This window comes from Glandiceps talaboti, chromosome 11, assembly GCF_964340395.1.
Source record: "Glandiceps talaboti chromosome 11, keGlaTala1.1, whole genome shotgun sequence".
NCBI classification, from domain to species: domain Eukaryota; kingdom Metazoa; phylum Hemichordata; class Enteropneusta; family Spengelidae; genus Glandiceps; species Glandiceps talaboti.
This window is the reverse complement of record NC_135559.1, coordinates 21,137,988-21,157,001: the sequence shown is the minus strand read 5'-3', so window position 1 is coordinate 21,157,001 and position 19,014 is coordinate 21,137,988. Positions and strand designations below refer to the sequence as shown.

General features: G+C 37.3%; 1 protein-coding gene across 3 annotated transcripts; it reads right to left on the bottom strand.

The window, feature by feature from the left end:
- Positions 1-741: 741 nt before the first annotated feature.
- LOC144442839 (uncharacterized) lies at positions 742-18,445 on the bottom strand. 3 transcript variants are annotated; one of them, XM_078132219.1, is made up of 4 exons: positions 18,268-18,445; positions 17,324-17,750; positions 3,448-3,545; positions 742-880 (listed from the first exon to the last, which is right to left on the bottom strand). In XM_078132219.1, exons 2-3 carry the CDS (start codon positions 17,668-17,670, stop codon positions 3,509-3,511), a joined length of 384 nt encoding a protein of 127 aa, XP_077988345.1. In that variant the 5' UTR covers positions 17,671-17,750; positions 18,268-18,445; the 3' UTR covers positions 742-880; positions 3,448-3,508. The 3 variants fall into 3 exon arrangements, with proteins under 3 accessions (XP_077988345.1, XP_077988346.1, XP_077988347.1); XM_078132220.1 differs by lacking the exon at positions 18,268-18,445 and having other exon boundaries at positions 17,324-17,777; XM_078132221.1 differs by lacking the exon at positions 742-880 and having other exon boundaries at positions 3,523-3,545; positions 17,314-17,750.
- Positions 18,446-19,014: the final 569 nt, after the last annotated feature.

Sequence of the window (19,014 nt, the reverse complement as noted above, 5' to 3'; positions counted from 1 at the left end):
TACATGTGGCTGTACTAATAGTAGTGTTTGCCGTGATTGTGAGGGCTTTTTCAGTTGTTTTTGTCTCTTTAGTTTTTGATGTTTAATCTGGGATACTTTTCAAGCTCAAGCACTTTTTGTTTTGACAGATGACAGCATGCAATATTGACAGTGGGGAATGGAATATTAACAAGGGCAATAGTAATATACTTTGCTAGTAGTGGTGTATAAATTATAGATATGGATATTACAGGGTGAATATAAAATGATGTATTATAAATGAAAAACCTTTGTTTCTTAAGATTATGTGATGTATATCGATGGCAAATGATAGCAGCATATATTTTACTTTTTTTATTTCAGATGATGATAATGACGCTAAGCAAAGTCAACTTGACTTCGTGATACAGTTTAAAAGTCCAACTTCAGCTAGCAATCATTCAGTTCATGACAAAATGTTACAATGCCACATTTAAATGGCCACTAGTTGTTGACATTGATGAAATACATGTATACAAATTTACAAATTTTTCTGGAATAAAAAATGTTGAGAGTCAAGGTCAAAAACTAGGTAGGGTTAGGTAACTGGAAGAAAACATTTTTTTTAGGCCTTACATGACAAGATTTTAGAAAATAAAAATTCACCTTGAAAAGATCCTATCTAATACAATTCACTACTGAGATAACACTAATGCAAATTGAAACACAAGTCTGTAAGTTTTGGTTCATAAGTGTATACACTCATAAAAAACTCACCTCTGAGATTGTTAGCACTTTGTACAGTCCTTCATCGCCTCGTTCAGCCACAGAGAGGCCACTTTGAACTAAGAGTTCCACGTCACATTCAGTTTCACAACTTTTACCACATATTACAAATTTTCTCCTCGAGTCCTTGCCTCTCCTGAAAAATAGCAGCAATGGCATTGTAGCATTAAAAGGTACATTAAAAAAAAGAATCACCAATGGCATTGTAGCACAACTGTAAAGTTTTTATAAATGCTTCCCCACATGTTGATCCATGCTAGGTATTCATTTGCTGAATGAATATCCAGTTGCCTAACCAACCCTGTTTGCTTTCTTTTATATATACTTGCATACCAGTACCACTGTACCAAGTGTTGTTTAACCAGTCTGCCATTTGATTATTGCTATGGGTGTGGTCATGGTTGTTAGGGTCAATTGCGCCAAAACATTTTCAAGACAATCTGCAGAATAACATTTCTAGAAGCATCGCACCAAGTTTGAGAGGACACATTTTTAGCCATAATGTGCATATTAATGATGTAATCATCATGTCATGAATACAACTTAATTTACACACCCTCAAGAATGTTCCTATCAAATTTCCCATCAATCTGCCCAGTAGTTTTTGACTTTTTCACATGCACACATTTCACCATGCCTATATCTCTACTGAACCTACATGTAGTTCAGTTGTGTTAATAAAGCAGTCACTTTTTGTTTCAAGATGCATGTCTAACAGTTTGTAACATCATTTTTCACCATGTATTTAAATTTACAGTGTACCTCTGCTCAGTCAGCTTAGTCGTTTCTATAAACTAGAAGTTGTGTTATGCCAAGTGAGTGAAAACGACATTCTTGGGTGAAATTCACCTACTCATGGCAATTCGGCTATATGTATCTCCAAAATTGCACACAATGGATCATTAAATGATTCTCCAGCATGAAAGTATTTCCTGGAGTGGCATACATATATCCTCCGTGACTGAGTGAGCCCTGATAAGACTTACTGTATCATAAAATTTGTTGGATCATTTAACTCCTCTTCATCTCGGAGTATGAAATTCATAACCCATGACAGCATCTTATCTATATTTGCTTCTGGTACATTTGTACTTTTACAGATAGCAAGCCATCTGTTGATAACTTCTACTGCACGGGTACGGATGATGACAGGAATATCTTCTAGACCCTATTTGCCATAGGAACAAGTAATTACTAATCAACAATCAAGATAATGACACCTTCATTTGGTTTTTTTTAGGTTAAGTAAGTTATTATGTACATTTAAATCTAAATAGATAGGTTCAGGGTCACACATTTACCTTAAAGGTACAAAAAGAGTACCAAATGCACTGTAGCACAACTGTACAATTTTTAAAAAAATGTTTACCCACATGCTGGTCCATGCTAGGCACACATGTGGACAATCTAGTTGCCTAACCAAACTTGTTGTTATCTTTTCAATATACAAATGTACACATTGACAAATCATTTGGCTCTTGCTTTGGGCTTGGGCATGTTGTTAGATTTATTTGCATATATATTGTTTGAATGTTTGTTTATTTCTTTTATGAACCCCTGATGTTACATTTTGTATCTCTGCAATATATGTGATCATTTGGCTGTTGCTATGGGCATGGTCTTGTTGCTAGGCATATTTGCCTACACTTTTTGAATGCTTGTTCACTTGTCTAAGAATCCTTGTTTTATGGTCATGGTTGCTAGGGCAAATTGTGACAATGTTTTACAGAAAATCTGCAGAATAACACTTCTACTAAGTTCTAGAAACATCTCACCAAGTTAAAGTCTACTTGACCATGTACTTTTGAGATATAACTTTTTATTGACCAAAATTCTGTTGGTGTATTGGATTTATACTTTTGTATGCGTTTCTTTCTTTCGCTGTGTTTTTGTTTTCATTTTTCTTACTCAGTGTGTTTTTCATGAACTGCGTTTAAAATAGGAACACGTCAAATAACTGATTTTGTAAAAAAAATAATATAAATATTGTAACGAGGCTGAACTCGATTAGTTGCTTGACCAACTATTTTTCAGTCTTTTTCTCTACAGTACAATGTATATAAAAAACTGCTATGTATTATTATCATTAATTTGAGAATAAATTATTATCATTATTATAATTAAAATTCACATTTTTAGACCTATTTTGCATATCACTAGTAAGATCATTATATGCTTAATACAATGTATTTCCTCATCTACATACCCTCAGATGCATCTACATTAAATTTCAGTCCAATCTGCCTAGTAGTTTTGGAATTAAAGATTTTTGACAATAAAGACACATTTTAGCCCTAATTTAGCCCTAGCATATCAATAATGGAATCATCATGTCGTGAACAATTCTTAATCAAACACCCGCTCGATGCCTATAGCACTACTGAACCTACATTGTAGTACACTGTGCTAGCAAAATAAAGTTTCATTTTAGTTTGGACCACCACAATATAATTTTTGGTGGTCCATTTCGAGCCCTTTAGTATTTTGGCTGTGGCTATATACAATGTATTGCAAAATCTTTTTAATCGGCATATTTGCATACCTTTGGAATTTTTATTCATGTGTTGATTACAAATTTTCAACAAGATGCTCAACAGTGCTTTAGTACAATGGTGCAGACCATACATGTACATGTAATTGTGATTTTGACTATAATTTCATGTTGTGTTCTTGTTTACTTCAAAATGTTAAAAGTGTACTTACCATAACAAGGTCTGACAAATGATATCGACTCAAACTGTCCAAATTGTTCACCCCTCCTTTCTCATGAATGGTTACTAGGATTCTTAACATTGCAGACTCTGTGAATAGAATTTAAAGTAAGCAGGATTTAGTACAAGATAAAGATCATACACATAATAAAACAATACAAATACAATTCTTAGGTAAAGAAAAACCATATTTATCTACAATTCATATACAAATGTACCTCCAGTAATGAACCAACTTTTGGACGGTTCTAATTAATTCATGATGATATCAAAATTAATATTCGATATACAAGCAACCTTTGGTCAGAATAGCTCCGCTGTTTTTTTGTTTTTTTTGGTTGGTGTTTTTGGCAGGGTTTTGGTAAAGTGTAGAAACAGTTCTGTTGTTCAGCTCTTCACTATGCAGTTTTGTTTTTAACAATGTAATACACATGTAAAGTAGTTAGTGGTTCATATGATGCAGGGCTCGAAATTAACGGTCATCTTGCTTCCAAAGACCACCACTTTTCCATTATGGACCACCAAAATCGAAAAGATGGTGGTCCATTTGGACCACCAATCAAATTTTGTTCGTTTGGAGTACTTTGGTGACGGCCTAGTCGACTGACGGCCTAGTCGACTGGCAACCTTGTTCGACACATGACCAAAAAGAGTGAAGGCCCACTCCAATCAAACGCCTCTATTTCTTGAAAGCAACTTACTTCCATGTCGTTCACATAATCTGGCGAAGTAGGCCACGCATGATAAAATTATTGTCCTATCAGGAAGGAATTTTTCTATATATCTTGAGCTGTGATTGGCTGGTCAGTCAAGCCATTCTCTGTTAATGGCTGTGATTTGTTAGAAACTTTAATGACATTCAGGATTAGTGAAACCGAAATCAACAACATCCCATGTGCTTTTTATTTTTAGGCCAGTAATTGATATAGAAGAACTGGTCACCCGCAGTCCTATACGTTATAAACAAAACTACAATTTAGATGATGTATAGGGCCAGGCAAGGGAAAAAATGATATTTTTTTTGGTGAATTTCAACTTTCTTTGTTTTATTTTGAATTGAAGCTTGCACATAACGGAATGTGATGACATTGAATACATGTACACATGCAATACTGTACATCATAAGGCTACATTCTCTTTACAGGGGTGAGCAAATCCATTAGCCTGAGCTCACGGACTAGTAGTTTTAATGTCCAAACAAGTATATTTTTGCACCCAATAGCGCACCAAATAAACCATTCTGTGCTCGCACTACACATTCGCCACCTTCGCAAATGCGAAAGAAAAAGTCAAATGGCAGGGAAAAAATCGAAGTTATTCGCCACAGTGGGGAATCAAAATTCTTACCAAGCAAGAGTGAATGGCTGTTCCGTATGCGTAATAATTTGTCAGTGGCAATGTTCCTTTTGATGTATATGTACATAAATCGAAGTCCCAACATTCGTACAAAGTTATATACAATGTAACTATACATGTAGGTCTGTTAATAAGGTTTAATGGATTTAATGTAACATTGTTTTTGGGTAGCATGGCATCATTGACCAAAGATTCGTAGCCCACAGTTCATTCCATTAAATGACAATTTTTCCTTCACTTTTCTACTAAACATTCGTTTAAATAAATTAAATTATAATTAGATCAGTTAAGTTGTGCTAAAAGCTGTCATCTCACCCCGATACAAACTGTATATCAACATACTATTGTGTCACAGTGACATATTTTTATGAACAACAAGAACCCATGTCCCTACATTGTTATTTTTTATTAATGCATTTTGAATACTTGCGATCATCAAAACACATTTCCGTACTGGAGGGGTGCACAATATGGATTTGAAATCAGCAACCCTGTTTTAGTTTGTCACTTGTCATTTGGGCTCACAGGGTACCTAAACACACTTAATAAGGAACTAAATGAGGACTACATGTGTAGGAGATTTTCAAGCACAACTACATGTACATGTAGTGGATTTCAATTTCCAGTAGTCCTGGTCTAGTACGTTTTGACAAAAAAAAAAATTAACCCCTGGTAATAATAAAACACCAGATTTGAGAGACAATTCATTTCATCAAGGTGAATAAACGTACTTTGCTAGATATAATAATAAGGACTCTACATTATTTTTTTTTATTTTTTTTTTTTTTTATTTTTTTTTTTTATATATATATTTACAACTTGACAAGTATTCTGGTCAATCAGTTTCTCTTATTCTTTAGAGCAAGTTCTGCATTGTTCAAAAGTTACCCGTATGTTCAAATACATGATCGGAGTACATCCAGTACATACAGACTAGCGTATAGAAAGTTTTATTATAATCCAACATGTGTGCACAAATCACAATAAATCCAAGGACAGCAGCATGCACCATAATCCAGCAAACTGTACACAATTAACAATAAATCCATGGACGGCATCAGGTAATGTAAACCAGTAATTACACATTGATATCCTATTATTGGTAGTACATATTATTATCCGCACAATGTCCAAGTGGCAATGTCCTGGTAGGGGTCCGTCAAAACACACAATATTGACTTTAGTCACAGTCTGGATATTGTCCTTGATAACACATTCAAAGTACACATTTTATCATATTGTTTTCCTCTTCTACTCTGTGTACCTTGCTGGTACTCTGGTTACCCGTCCTGATCTTGTCACCTGAGGGCGCAACACATGTTCATTCTCCCCTGGATCCAATATATTTTCTTCCAATTCTGGCACATTATTTTCTACTTCTGGCACATTATTTTCTACTACTGGCACATCTCTCATCTCCCCAGTATGTTGGTTTTCAGCTATATTCAGTCTCTCATTTACATCCTCATCCTCCCCATTTTCAATCTGCTGCCTTCCAGGAATAATCACATAGCCACCAGGAGCAGGAATTGAACTCTCAATTTCTATTTCCCTCTGACTCTCCTTATCCCCTTGTCTCTGTAAACTTACTGAAGGTAGTAAATGTGGGTCATCTCGTTGTAAGTCTATACATGGTTTCAGTCTATTGTGATGTACCACTAATCGCCTACGGTGGGGTCCTTCTTGTTGTATGCGGTATACCACACCTGGCTCTCCATCTGGACCCAATATTCTCTTCTTTACTATAAATGGACCAACCCATGGCAATCTAAGTTTCTGACATCTACCCCTTCTGGTCTTTGGGTCATGTAGCCACACTTTATCTCCAACGTCATATGGTTGATGGTGGGCCCATATATCATACCCAACCTTCTGTCTTCTTTGCGATCTACCCAATGTTTCACGTACCTGTTGAAAGACAGTTTTCAAGTTGGTGACAACACGCCTTGCATGTGTACTAGGAGCCGCAACTGCCTCATCTGGAGTACTTCCATACAGTATATCTATTGGTAGTCTAGCTTCTCTCCCATGATTGAGAAAATATGGAGTATGTCCTGTGCTTTCATGAACACTTGTATTATAAGCTAGTGCAATCTTCGATATATGATCGTCCCACTCATCACCATACTGTGCAACACATTTTGCCAACATCTCCGCCAAAGTCCGGTTGAACCTTTCGACCATCCCGTCCGACTGCGGGTGATATGGAGTAGTGCGTGATTTATATATTTGTAGTAGTGCACAGAGTTCTGTCATCACCTGGGACTCAAAATTACGTCCCTGATCTGAGTGAAATCTTTCAAATACTCCATGTTCTGCAATATATTCTCCAAATATCTTTCTGGCTACAGTAGTTGCCTTTTGGTTAGGTACAGCATAAATGTTGACATATTTAGTGAAGTAGTCCATCACAACCAGAGCATAGCGATTTCCCTTTTTAGACATGGGTAACTCATTCAAGTCTGCTGCAACCATCTCAAATGGGCGGGTTACTGATATATTTTGCATAGGTGCCCTTGCCCTTGGTGCTGGTGATTTCCTTCTTTGGCACAGCTGACAGCTTTGAACCCATCTCCTAACATCTTGACTCATTCCAGGCCAATAGAACCGCTGTCTACATCTTTCTACTGTTCTCTTTACTCCCATGTGACCAGACATGGCACCATCATGCAGTTCTTTCAATACAGTGTTGACCATTGCATCCGGAACAAGGTGCAAGTGTCTTACTCTTTGACCATCATATATACTCCATTTTTTGCATATTACTCCCTTCACCACTTGCAAACTGTCCACTTTATGCCATAACGCTTTCAATCTCCAGTTCTTCCCTTTCAGGTACTGTTTTGATGGTTTCTTTCCTGTCTGTAACCATGATAAAACTTCTTGTAATACTGCATCTTCTTGCTGTCCCCTTTTAAAGTCCAACAGAGTATTACCACCCGTTAACTTTGAGTATGATGCTTCATTAGTTACCTGTGTACTCTGAATTTGGTGAACTTCAGAGTTATTGTTACCATGAGTTGACAAGACTGGACAACACCATTCCTGCTCAAGTGACATTTCTTCGTCAGTGCCCTCTTTGAAGTTTAACCTAGACATGGCGTCAGCGTTTGAGTGATATTTCCCACCTCTATGTTTTATGGTGAAGTCATACATACTCAGTTCTATAGCCCATCTCTCTCTACGTCCTGTGGGATCATTACCAGCTTTAATATCCCGTAATCCTACCAGAGGTTTGTGGTCCGTTACAACATGAAACTGTGCTCCGCATAAGTAAGGGCGGAAATGTCTTATTCCCCACACAATAGCAAAAAGTTCCTTATCATATGTGGCCCACCTTCTCTCCACCTTGTTAAGGGCATGGCTTGCATATGCTATTACTTTCTCTCCCCCTTCATGTCTCTGTGCTAAAACAACTCCTACTGCAGAATGTGAGGCATCAGCGTGAAGGTAGAAAGTCTTGGTAAAGTCTGGGTATGCAAGTATTGGTGGACTGACAAGGGCAGTTTTAAGTACTTGAAAGGCATGACTACAATCTTCGGACCACTCAAATTTTACTTCCTTCTCTGATAGGTGGTGTAAGGGTGTTGCAATCAGTGCAAAGTTCTTTACAAACCTCCTATAATATGATGCTAAACCTAAGAAGCGGCGAACGTCTGCTACACATGTTGGAGTAGGATAGGACCGTATACGTTCTGTTATGTCAGGGTCCGGAGATATACCTTCTGCTGAGACCTTATGTCCCAAAAACACAACACTGCCTTGAAACAGTTTGCACTTTTCTGGCTTCAATTTCAAACCAGCAGCCCCCATCCTTTTGAACACCTCCTCAAGGCTCTGTATGTGTTCCTCAAAGTCCTTGCTGAATATAATAATGTCATCCAGGTACACTAAACATGTACGCCAATCCAAACCAGCCAACACTAATTCCATCAATCTCTGAAAAGTTGGTGGTGCGTTTGTTAATCCAAATGGCATGACCTTGAAATTATAAAGGCCAACTCCTGTGGTAAATGCAGTCTTGTCTCTATCGTCTGGGTGCACTTCAACCTGCCAATATCCTGAACAAAGATCTACAACTGAATAAAGGCTACGTAGATCCTGACAAAGCATCCAAGGTATCATCAATTCTTGGTAAAGGATGAGCATCTCTTTCTGTAACTGAGTTCACCTTGCGGTAATCGACACAGAAGCGGATGGACATGTCTTTCTTCCTTGCTAATACTACTGGAGAAGCCCATGGTGAATTGCTCTCTTCTATGACATCATTTTCCAACATGGTTTTCACTTGTCGTTGTATCTCTGCCTGTAGATGCACTGGTACACGCCGAGGCCGTTGTTTTATAGGGGCAGCATTCCCTGTCCGTATATGATGTTGGACTAGATGGGTCCGTCCTCTATCCATCGAGTTCTTACTAAATACATGAGAATACTCCTTCAATAAATTCCCCACCCTCCTTTTCTGAGGTTCTGTTATTGCTGTATCATTAAGTGAAATCTTGGCTATACCACTATCCATTTCTGATGTGTTCTTACTGATTTCCACATGTGATACCGTTGCTGTTGGCTTCTTTGTTTCACATAGTTCATATATATATACTCTTGACACTGTATAGCTTTCCTCGTCAGTCTTAGTAGCTACAAAAGATCCTAAAGGCGTGTCCTCATGCAAGTCTACAGGCCATTCTGTGATGTTCATAACTTGTACAAGCGCAACACCATTGGTAACTCTGGAAACAGTTCGGGCAACAGCTAAACCCCTATCATCTCGAAAGGATTCGTCAGGGTCTAAAATACCTGTGTAACCATGAGGTGGCGGTTCTCCCATAGTTGCAGATTGAAGGCGAACAGTTACGGGCATCTCACTACGTGGTGGTATTGTAACTGTCTGATTTGCCACAGCACTGCATATCTCTGGAACCAACTGACTTTTCCTCAAATATGGGACTGGCTGGCCATTAATCCATAACATACAATGCTCTGTATCTACCTGTCCTCCATGTTGCAGAAAGAAATCCCAACCAAGTATAACAGGATTGACCATGTCTCTTACCACGAACATTGTATGAAAGAGTTCATTACTGCCAATTCTCACTCTGGTTTGAATTGACCCCAGTATATCTAACTTCTGTCCTAGTAGTGATGTTGCTAGCAAGTTGACATGAGGATTTAAGTGTTTCTTACGAAGAGCATGACACTTCATTCTAAATTCTTCACTTATAAGAGAGATACCAGCTCCTGTATCCACCACTGCTTTCACATCTGTGTCACCAACAACAATCATTACCATATTTGTAAAATCTGTAGGATTTTCTTTATTCTGTTCCAAGTATTGGCTTGTATTGGCCCCATCCTCTGCTGCTAATGGCTGGCCCCTATCATCAGCAGCTAGTAGTTTTCCTGTTGTCTGAATTGAGTAGACTGTGGTTGTTGCTGAAATTGTCTCTTACTAGTCTGACTCTCATACTGTGCATAGGTGGCACGATCTGGACACTGACTACTTCGGTGCCCATAAACACCACACGAATAACAGTTACCCTGGAATCCTGGTGCAAATTGTGTACGAGGAATGGAACCTCTATTACTCTGAGTTATTGCATTTGTGGATCTACGAAAATCACCTCTTTGATTCTGCCTCGCATACAAAGTCTCGTTTGTCACTGTCATCTCTTCTAACTTCTGTAAAATTCTATGTTCTAATTCCTTGAATTTCTTATCAATAATAGAGTTCACACTGTCTGCTGTAACATGAGCTACTTGTTCACTTCTATGTTGTTGTGGCGCAGCTGACATTTTGGTAACTGCTTTGGTAGCTGCCTCAGTTTTACGAACAAGTAACACAACTTCATCCAATGTCTGTTTATCTGCATTTAAAATCTTTTCTTGTAATGAGCTGTCCTGAAGACCACAAATAAACTGATCCATTACCATATCTTGTTTGACTACACTGTCTAAAGTTGGATAGGCAATGTCTGCTAGTCGTATAAGCTCCGTCTGATACTCGTCTGGGGGCTCCCCAGTCTTACGTGTTCGCTCCCTAAATTGGAGACGATACAAGCTAACATGTTCTTTACCACTGAATTTCCCGGCTAGGGCTGTTTTCAATTTATCATAATCACCTTTATCATCTTCTTGTAATTGTTCATATACTTGAAAAGCGTGGCCATCCAATAAAGCAGGTAATAACCCAAGTTTGGCATCCTTTGTGGTTAAATCCTTCGTCGCTTTCGTTGCAACTTCAAACTTGCGAACCCATATATTAAAGTTTTCATTTTCCTTACCGCAAAATTTATTTGGTAGTTGAACGTACGCAGAAGCCATACTGCACAAAGTGTCGTTTAGGCCAAGTAGCTGGAGTAGTTGATAAACCCACTGGTTTCCTATAATATTGAGCTTCGTCACCGCTGCCACCAGTATAACACGTAGTAGTTGGGTATAAAGTCTTTATTCTCACACACAAGTACGTCAAATAATATTACACTTCAATAGTTTGAACGGGGCGCCTCCGCCAACGTAATACACCAAAACAACAGTTAGTTCACGTCTGTCTACGGGGTTTCCCCGTCTGCGCATGTCTGTTAATGTTCAGTCAGGCCTAGCGCCCCTAACGTCATACAGTGATTAACCTTTTGTTTGCTACAAGTTTGGTATCCTTATATACCATGAGTACAACATACATGTATTATCTGGCTGTATTTTGTTGTAGCAAAGCTGCAAGATATTAATTTTTAATTTTTGTGGATGTGCACTTTATAAATATACATGTATTATTTACTTCTCCTCAACTTTGATTTGGCTTGAAAGAAATCATGCTAAAGAGCAAAACATTTCACAACTGTCAGCATAGGTATAATAAAACAAGCGACCTATCGGTCAGAATAGCTCCGCTGTTTTTTTTAAATTTTATTTTTTATTTTGGTGTAGAAGTGGTTCAGTTCTTCAGCTCTTTACTATGCAGTTTTGTTTTAGCGATGCAATAAAGTGGTTAGTGGTTCATATGATGTCTCACTATAAAACACATTTTACACAGAAGTTGGTAATGTATTGTACTTTTATACCATAGTCACCATTTTATAACAAAAATCTACTGTTATGAAAAATTGCACAAAATCTCAGAAAAAAAAATGACTGGGAAATGCACACAAGAAAAAGAAAAAAAAGAGGATTTTGAGGTTGGCTATAAATAATTCCAGTGTCTTACAGCTTTAACCCTGGAAAATTTTAATGATGAATGAAATAAACTGGGGATCTAAAATAATTTTGAGGCAATTTGAATTTCAATTTTCTAACAAATTTACCAAGTCAACAACATTCAACTTGTACAAGTTGTAGTGGATATATATAGGGAAGAAATGTATTAATCGCCATTCTTAGTTTCCGGACGGCGACAATCCCCGCCAAGTACCCGAAAGAGAGTCATTCTCAGCCATACGTTACAGTGGTAACACTCGTTCATGTTCTATTACCTTTCATAAAGAAAACACAACGAAATGGTTGAAGTGATCTTTTTTTTTAAATTTCTTTTCATCACAACAACAAAATCTGCGTGATCAAAAGTGTTGTAAACTAAACCAGAAAGAATTATCAGACTGGCTAAACTTCCCGATGAACTGGAGTAAGGTCCAAGTCCAAGTAAGCCTCGATAGTACTATAGTACGTGAGACAATCGTCTCAAACTAGCGATACAACTTTCAAAATATAACTTGACATGTCTTCATTTGTTAGAGTTATACAATTCAAGACGCGTTTTCACTCGAAAACAACAATTCTGTGAATAATGACCCTCTGAACGCAGCAATTTCTCGGACGATGTTACCACTGTAACGTATGTGGCTGACAACGACTTTCTTCCGGGTTAGTCCCTCGTGCATCCGGGAACCTGGGATTGTCGCCGTACGGAAACTAAGAAAGATGGAATTTACAGTGTTTCTTGTGACTGGCACCTGTCAGCAGACTTGGCCATTTTTTTTCGTCATTCGATTGTATTTAAACCTTGTACTTGACATTTCGCAATATTTATAATTCTCAACAAAATACCTCAACATGTCTCACTTCGCTCGTACTCAAAGCAGCCCCTCACGGTATGATCACTGATGACATGACGAGAGAGAACCTTTTCGAATTTACATGTAAAACGGGGAAAGATACGCAAAACATAATGCAAAGTCTGAAGCCAAATTAAAGTTGTAATTATTTTAATTATTTTTACTTGCCAAATATTTGCATTTTGGAAATGGAAAGACACGTTCATGTCATTTAACTTTACATGTGAACTGTCGGCCAATAAACAAAGTTTGGTTGATTCACAGTCCGCAGTTAGACTGCTCTTGCATAACTTCAACCGCATGCCGAGGCATGACTTCCTTACGCAAGTTGTCTTAATTCTGGTTCACTGTCACTCCAAATTGCACGACAATATAGAATTAATCACAAGTTACATGTTATCTGAAAACATCACATTTTTATAGTGGGTCTGAAGTGTGATTTTAGTGAGTACCAAGAACGTCCTGTGTTGTTACTTGCTGTGGAAAACTGACCGGTCAAATGTGGCCAGCTTCAGCTTCTGGTCGAATCAGGATAGAGTATGCAAATAAGGATGTTGCGGACTGGCTGATTATGTAGAAGGGGTGCAGAATTTGGAGTTGAAGTTTACAACCCTGTTTCGAATAAACGCTTGTCACTTCATGCATTTGGGCGCCCAATGCGTAGAATTATGACTATAGCACATATTACATTGCTTGTTTGACGTCAAGTGTCTTTTGAAAAGTGGCAGTTTACTTAAAGTCTCGTCGACTGATTTCCAATATGGCGTCGGTCATAATGCTCATTAACATATTCATTTTTTTTTCAAATTACAAAAAAAAAAATCATAAAAAATAAAAATGAAGATGTGCTGACTTGAAATTAACAAACCTGAGTAAGCTACCCCCTGCGCATCAACACACCAGATATCAAAGCAATATGACAAGAAGTTTTCACGGAGATGATGAAAATGACATTTTATGAAAAAAAATCATAAAAAATTGAAAATGGCACAGATCAACTTGGCATGAACAAATCTGAATAGCCTCCCCCCAGGGAACATGCACACCAAATATCTAAGAATTCTGACTGTCACTTTCGGAGAAAATAATGAAAATATAAATGTTTGATGGATACATCATTCACTCTACTCTCTATACCTCAATACCCACCTATACCTAAAGCTACGCTTTCAGCTTTCGCTGACAGCGGAGCTAAAAAATTGTGTTGTTCCAATTACATTCAATTTTAGAATAGGTGGGGTAGATCAATTTCTTATTTTAATTTGATTAAAATATTTGTTTTCAGTTGTGAGTCTTGAGTTCTGATAGTTATGTTTTCTGTTATTTTACATTGGTCCCTGTCTTATTGGTTTCTTCTCGTCAGATTACAGCCAGATTGAAGACGAATTTTACATTGTCTTTTAAATTGAGTAAGTTTCTCCATCCACTACTGTATTACTTACCAGACTTCAAAATTTTCATGATTTTAGCATTTTCTCCTAAGATATGTAAAAAAAAGTTTAGGGTCGGCATGAAAAATTAGGTGGGATCGGGTAAACCGGAACCAAACAATTATTTGTTTTGGCGGTTTCACACACATCAGAATTTTGATGGCACAATCAATGCTCAGCCCCCTTCCCATGGCATAATCTTTCATTCATTCCTTTTTGTGCACATTGGATATACAAAAGATTAGTAGTTGTAAACCAAAAATAAAAAAATAAATAAAATAAAATTTTTGAAGATTAAAACATTGAAAAAAAACATGTCTAGTCTGTGAAAAATATAAATCATTAAATGGATAATAATGAAAAAAAGGGGAAAGAAAAATAAAACTTCAAAGTAACAATATACATTGTTTTTTTTTAGTCCATACCAAAATCCACAGAAAAAGTCACAATTAGTTATTGCAGCCAGGGTCATGCTTTCACATGACAGTCACAAACCATTAGCGGTCCAAGTGCAACAAACCCGCGGGCTTGCCTGGCGAAAACGGGTGTCATAAAAGTTGTTTGCATCTCTAAAGCTGTTTGTAGCGTTACTTATAATAGCCTAATAAATTGATAACAACTGATATAAGACGGAGATAAGGTTTGCCTCAATTGCAGTCTATGCAGACGGCCGAATAGAGGTTTACAGCTGTTTACTTGTGTTATGTAAGAGCCCATCATCACATGTGTAAATATTGGTACTCTTTGATAACAAGTCCACTTGCTTGGCTAATGGCTTGTCCCAGTAATGAAGGCCACTGAGCAGCTTTACTGGATATACAAATGTAGGATGACAGCACTGGATTACAACACTGAACACTGACCCCAGTTTGGGATCACTATAATATAATAATGACTTTTATTTCAAAAAGAAAAAGGGTGACCTTGTTAGGTCCAGCCTAATCTTCCCAGGGGCCCTAAAGCAAATGTACACAATACAACAACAAAAACAAAACAAGGTAACGCACATAAAAATTGTACAACAATGAAAAATATGATGATAAAAACTGTAAACAAGAGTAAAAGAGATAAAAATGCATAATCACAGACAATGTAAAAGGATGAATTTAAAGATTTTTTGAAACACGTTAAATTTGTAATACTGATAAGGTGAGAATGTATATATCAGTCAGTTGCCAACAGAGCTTTGAGACCTTGAGATATAGACCATTTTCGTGGTTGTTTTTTTTTTACATAATTCTGTATCATTCTCGACTTTACATATAGTCCTGGTTACAAACTTTTATAAATAAGTATTGGGAATGAAATATACACTGAGCTTGAATATACACTGAGCTTGAGTCAAATGTAGGATCCTGACTGCAATTTACATAACCAATCAAGTTATGTCATATTAGTTAATCATAAGTCAAAACAATCTCTACTAACCAATCCTATATATTCCTAATTGACCAATCAAATGAAGATCAAATTCGAGCCAATATGTATGGAATGTAGGAAAACCTTCATTTCTGTGTGATCTGTAGGTTTTTGTTAGATGTCAATAAAGTAGGAGTAGCTATCTTTATAGTGCTTGGTTGTACAGGCGTCATTCCTTTTGAGAACATGTTTCTAGACAATTCCCTTACCCCATAGTATTAGTAAGCTGACCCTAATGTGCCTTTGCTACAATATTTATGACAGACTATATAATTTGCTATCTGATTTGCTATCTGATGTCTGCAGTAGTTTATAGCAGAAAACTTATCTCGGTGTTTTGATAAAAGAGAAAAATTGAGGTGACTTTGTAATTAGACTACGACCTTGACCTTGGATCAAAAAAGATCATGTGATAAGTGTGTTGCCTATCCCCTAAAACCAATATATAGACACTTGCATCATATCTGTAGCACTTCGGTATGCTGCGATATTCAGTACCTTCATATTTTGGTGAACTTGCTACCAGTTGTCTTGGTAACAGAAGTTTGTAATAAAAGCAGCCCAGCATACAATGTATGCCTTTGCTGAATTTTTCCTGAAAGACTACATAATTTGCTATTTTCTATGCAATTTTGTCAGTAAAGATCAAGTGTGATGTTGTGTAGAAAAGATTCTGACGGTATTTTAATAATTTCAAAAAATTAAGATGACCTTGAATTTTTTTGACGATGACCTTGATCTTGGATTGAAAGAATCATGTAATCAGTGATTTGCTTGTCTCCAAAACCCTATTTACATCATATCAACAACACTTTTAGATTAGTATATTAACACTTTGGTATAATTGGGGATATTGACAGCATTTGCCTTGGTAACAGCTTTTTACTACAAAACAACTTCATATGTACTTTTTTTCACGTTTTTACAAATTTTAGAAAGATTGTATGTTTGGCTATTTTCTGACCAACTTACAGCTTTACCAGTCATATCTGACGGAAGTGTACAGAAAAGTTTCAATGAATGTTTCGATAAAAGTCCAACAAATTAAGTTGACCTTGAATTTTGACTATGACCCTGAGCTTGAATCTAAAAGGTCATGTAATGATTGAGTTCCCTGTCCCCTAAAATATATATAAACATACTTTAATTGTAATTATACCATTTCTGGGGCACAAGATATGACGTTTTTAATGTTTTAGTGTCCTTCAAAATAATGTCAATGTTACCATGGAAACCGTCTCCCGCAAGAGAATCCAGAGGGAGGGTCAACATCAGTTTTCTGAAGGCCTAGATGTTACTCTAACCAAACCCAAATTTGTACTTCAAGCCAGGCATTTTTTTTTCAAAATTTCAGCCTTGGCGCCCTGACTAATACGTCAATATCGATATTTTTAGAATATCTTAATTACGAAAAATAACGTTATTATTGTATATTATGATCATAAGAGATTAGAATAAAATCATTATGGAAAGGAATAGTAGCTCACAACTTCACAAGTGATCGACTGTCTGTGATATCAATCAATCAATCAATCAATCAATCTTTATTGCGTAGCATCATGCTTTAGCGAGCATGGTAAAGCATACAAAAATAAGTAAATAAAATACCTTATTATACCTTATACCAAGGTTGTAACCCGTTTTCGCTGAATGTTCTTTCTGCGAGTTGCGTGCACGGGATGATCCCAATTGATTTGTTAAAAGGTTCAGTTGATCTGTTATAGCATCAATCTGCGTCTGCACGCCAGGCTTAGCAGTAGTTCTTGACTTACGGTTACGATGTTTCAGTTCCTTACCCTCCGTGTTAGCAGTAGAAGCAGTGCTGTCTTCGCTGGCCGTACTCTCCGGTTCCGTGTCCGTTGTTTTACTTTCACCATCCGCCATTCTGGCAACACAAAAACGTCCACTGAGCCCTTTGTGCCCTTGAATTGGTTCTCCGCAACCGGAACAATTTCTTAGTGACATAACAAGCCTGCTTCGCCCGACGTGCGTCCTTCCGAACTTCAATACACGTTGTTTACACTACAGACTCTGAACACAACTGCCTGACACATGAGGCAAAAGACACGATATACCCATGCGCAAACATAAATGCATAACTTAGACTACAATGACGTACGCAGGCCCCCCACCAATCACTGACGAGTAATTACTCAAAATGATACATTTTAAACCAATAAAATACAATCATTTAGCCAACTGCTATATTTTTTACATTAACAAGAAAGTTTCCAAGAGAAAGTTTATCATCTGCAGACAAAATATGTAAAAATTTACTTTTGTTGGCTAAGGAATGAAAATTGTAATTACTTAATGAAAAAGAAGTAAAAAGTTTCTTTCTCTCATTTATGTAATGAGAACAAATAATTAAATGATGAAATGAAATTCATCTATTCATCTGTGATATAACCCCACTTCCATAGAGAAATTGAAGAATGGGCGCATTCTATTATTTTTACCCTGCACACGTTAAAAAGTTTTATAGTAAATAAATAACTGATGTCTTTCATATTTGAAAACATTACAGACTAACTACTATAATACTTCAGGGAACCAACTCACCCTCAAGTTCTTTTTTTATCTCTTCCTCTGTGGCTTCAGTAACTGGTATGGTACCAACAGACTTGCTGCCATTTTCGGTTGCGAATTCTCCACTCTGCAGTAACCATTGCATTAGAGGAATAAAAGCATACCGCACGAGTAAGGTCTTGGTAGAACTTTTCCCAATCGTCATATGATGAAAATATTCTTCATGTTCAGGTGCCACAGTGTGGGCATCTACGAACCGTTGACATTCAAATTTCAGCTGTTTGACATGTTCGTCAGTCCACGCAGATCCGTAGAGGTTTTTACCACATTTAGTACGCATTGGACACCGGCTACACGGTGTGTTCACAGATTCAAATGGTGGTGAATTACTTGTACACCGTCTGCGTTTTTGTCGATAGCTGGTAACATTTCTGAACCCATCATGAGAACTAGTAGTACTACTACTACGCGAGCAGCGACTACGCGCTAGCTCTGCCATCTCCAGCGAGCTCTAGCTCTGTGTCACGTGTCACGTGGGACATATGGAAGTCAGGCATACTGTATATTAAACAAAACCTCGCGAGAGTTTTATGCCTGGTGTTTTACGAGACTATAGCACAGGGCGGAGGGGGTTGCGATCAAGCAGAGCGTAGATTCTGGAAAAGGATTAATGATCTATTAAATCCTCGTTGCACTACTCTCCCAGCTCACGACGACCCGCTACCTCTTGCCAATAACTTCAACCAGTACTTTGCCAATGTAGGTACACGCATTCAAGAA

Excerpts from the sequence above, each read along its gene's own strand:
- LOC144442839 (XM_078132219.1), bottom strand. The coding sequence starts at position 17,670 with ATGTCACTAAGAAATTGTTCCGGTTGCGGAGAACCAATTCAAGGGCAC. Across the intron at positions 3,546-17,323 it reads GGTTACAACCTTGGTATAAG|AGTCTGCAATGTTAAGAATC; the intron begins GTATAATAAGGT and ends TTCTATTCACAG.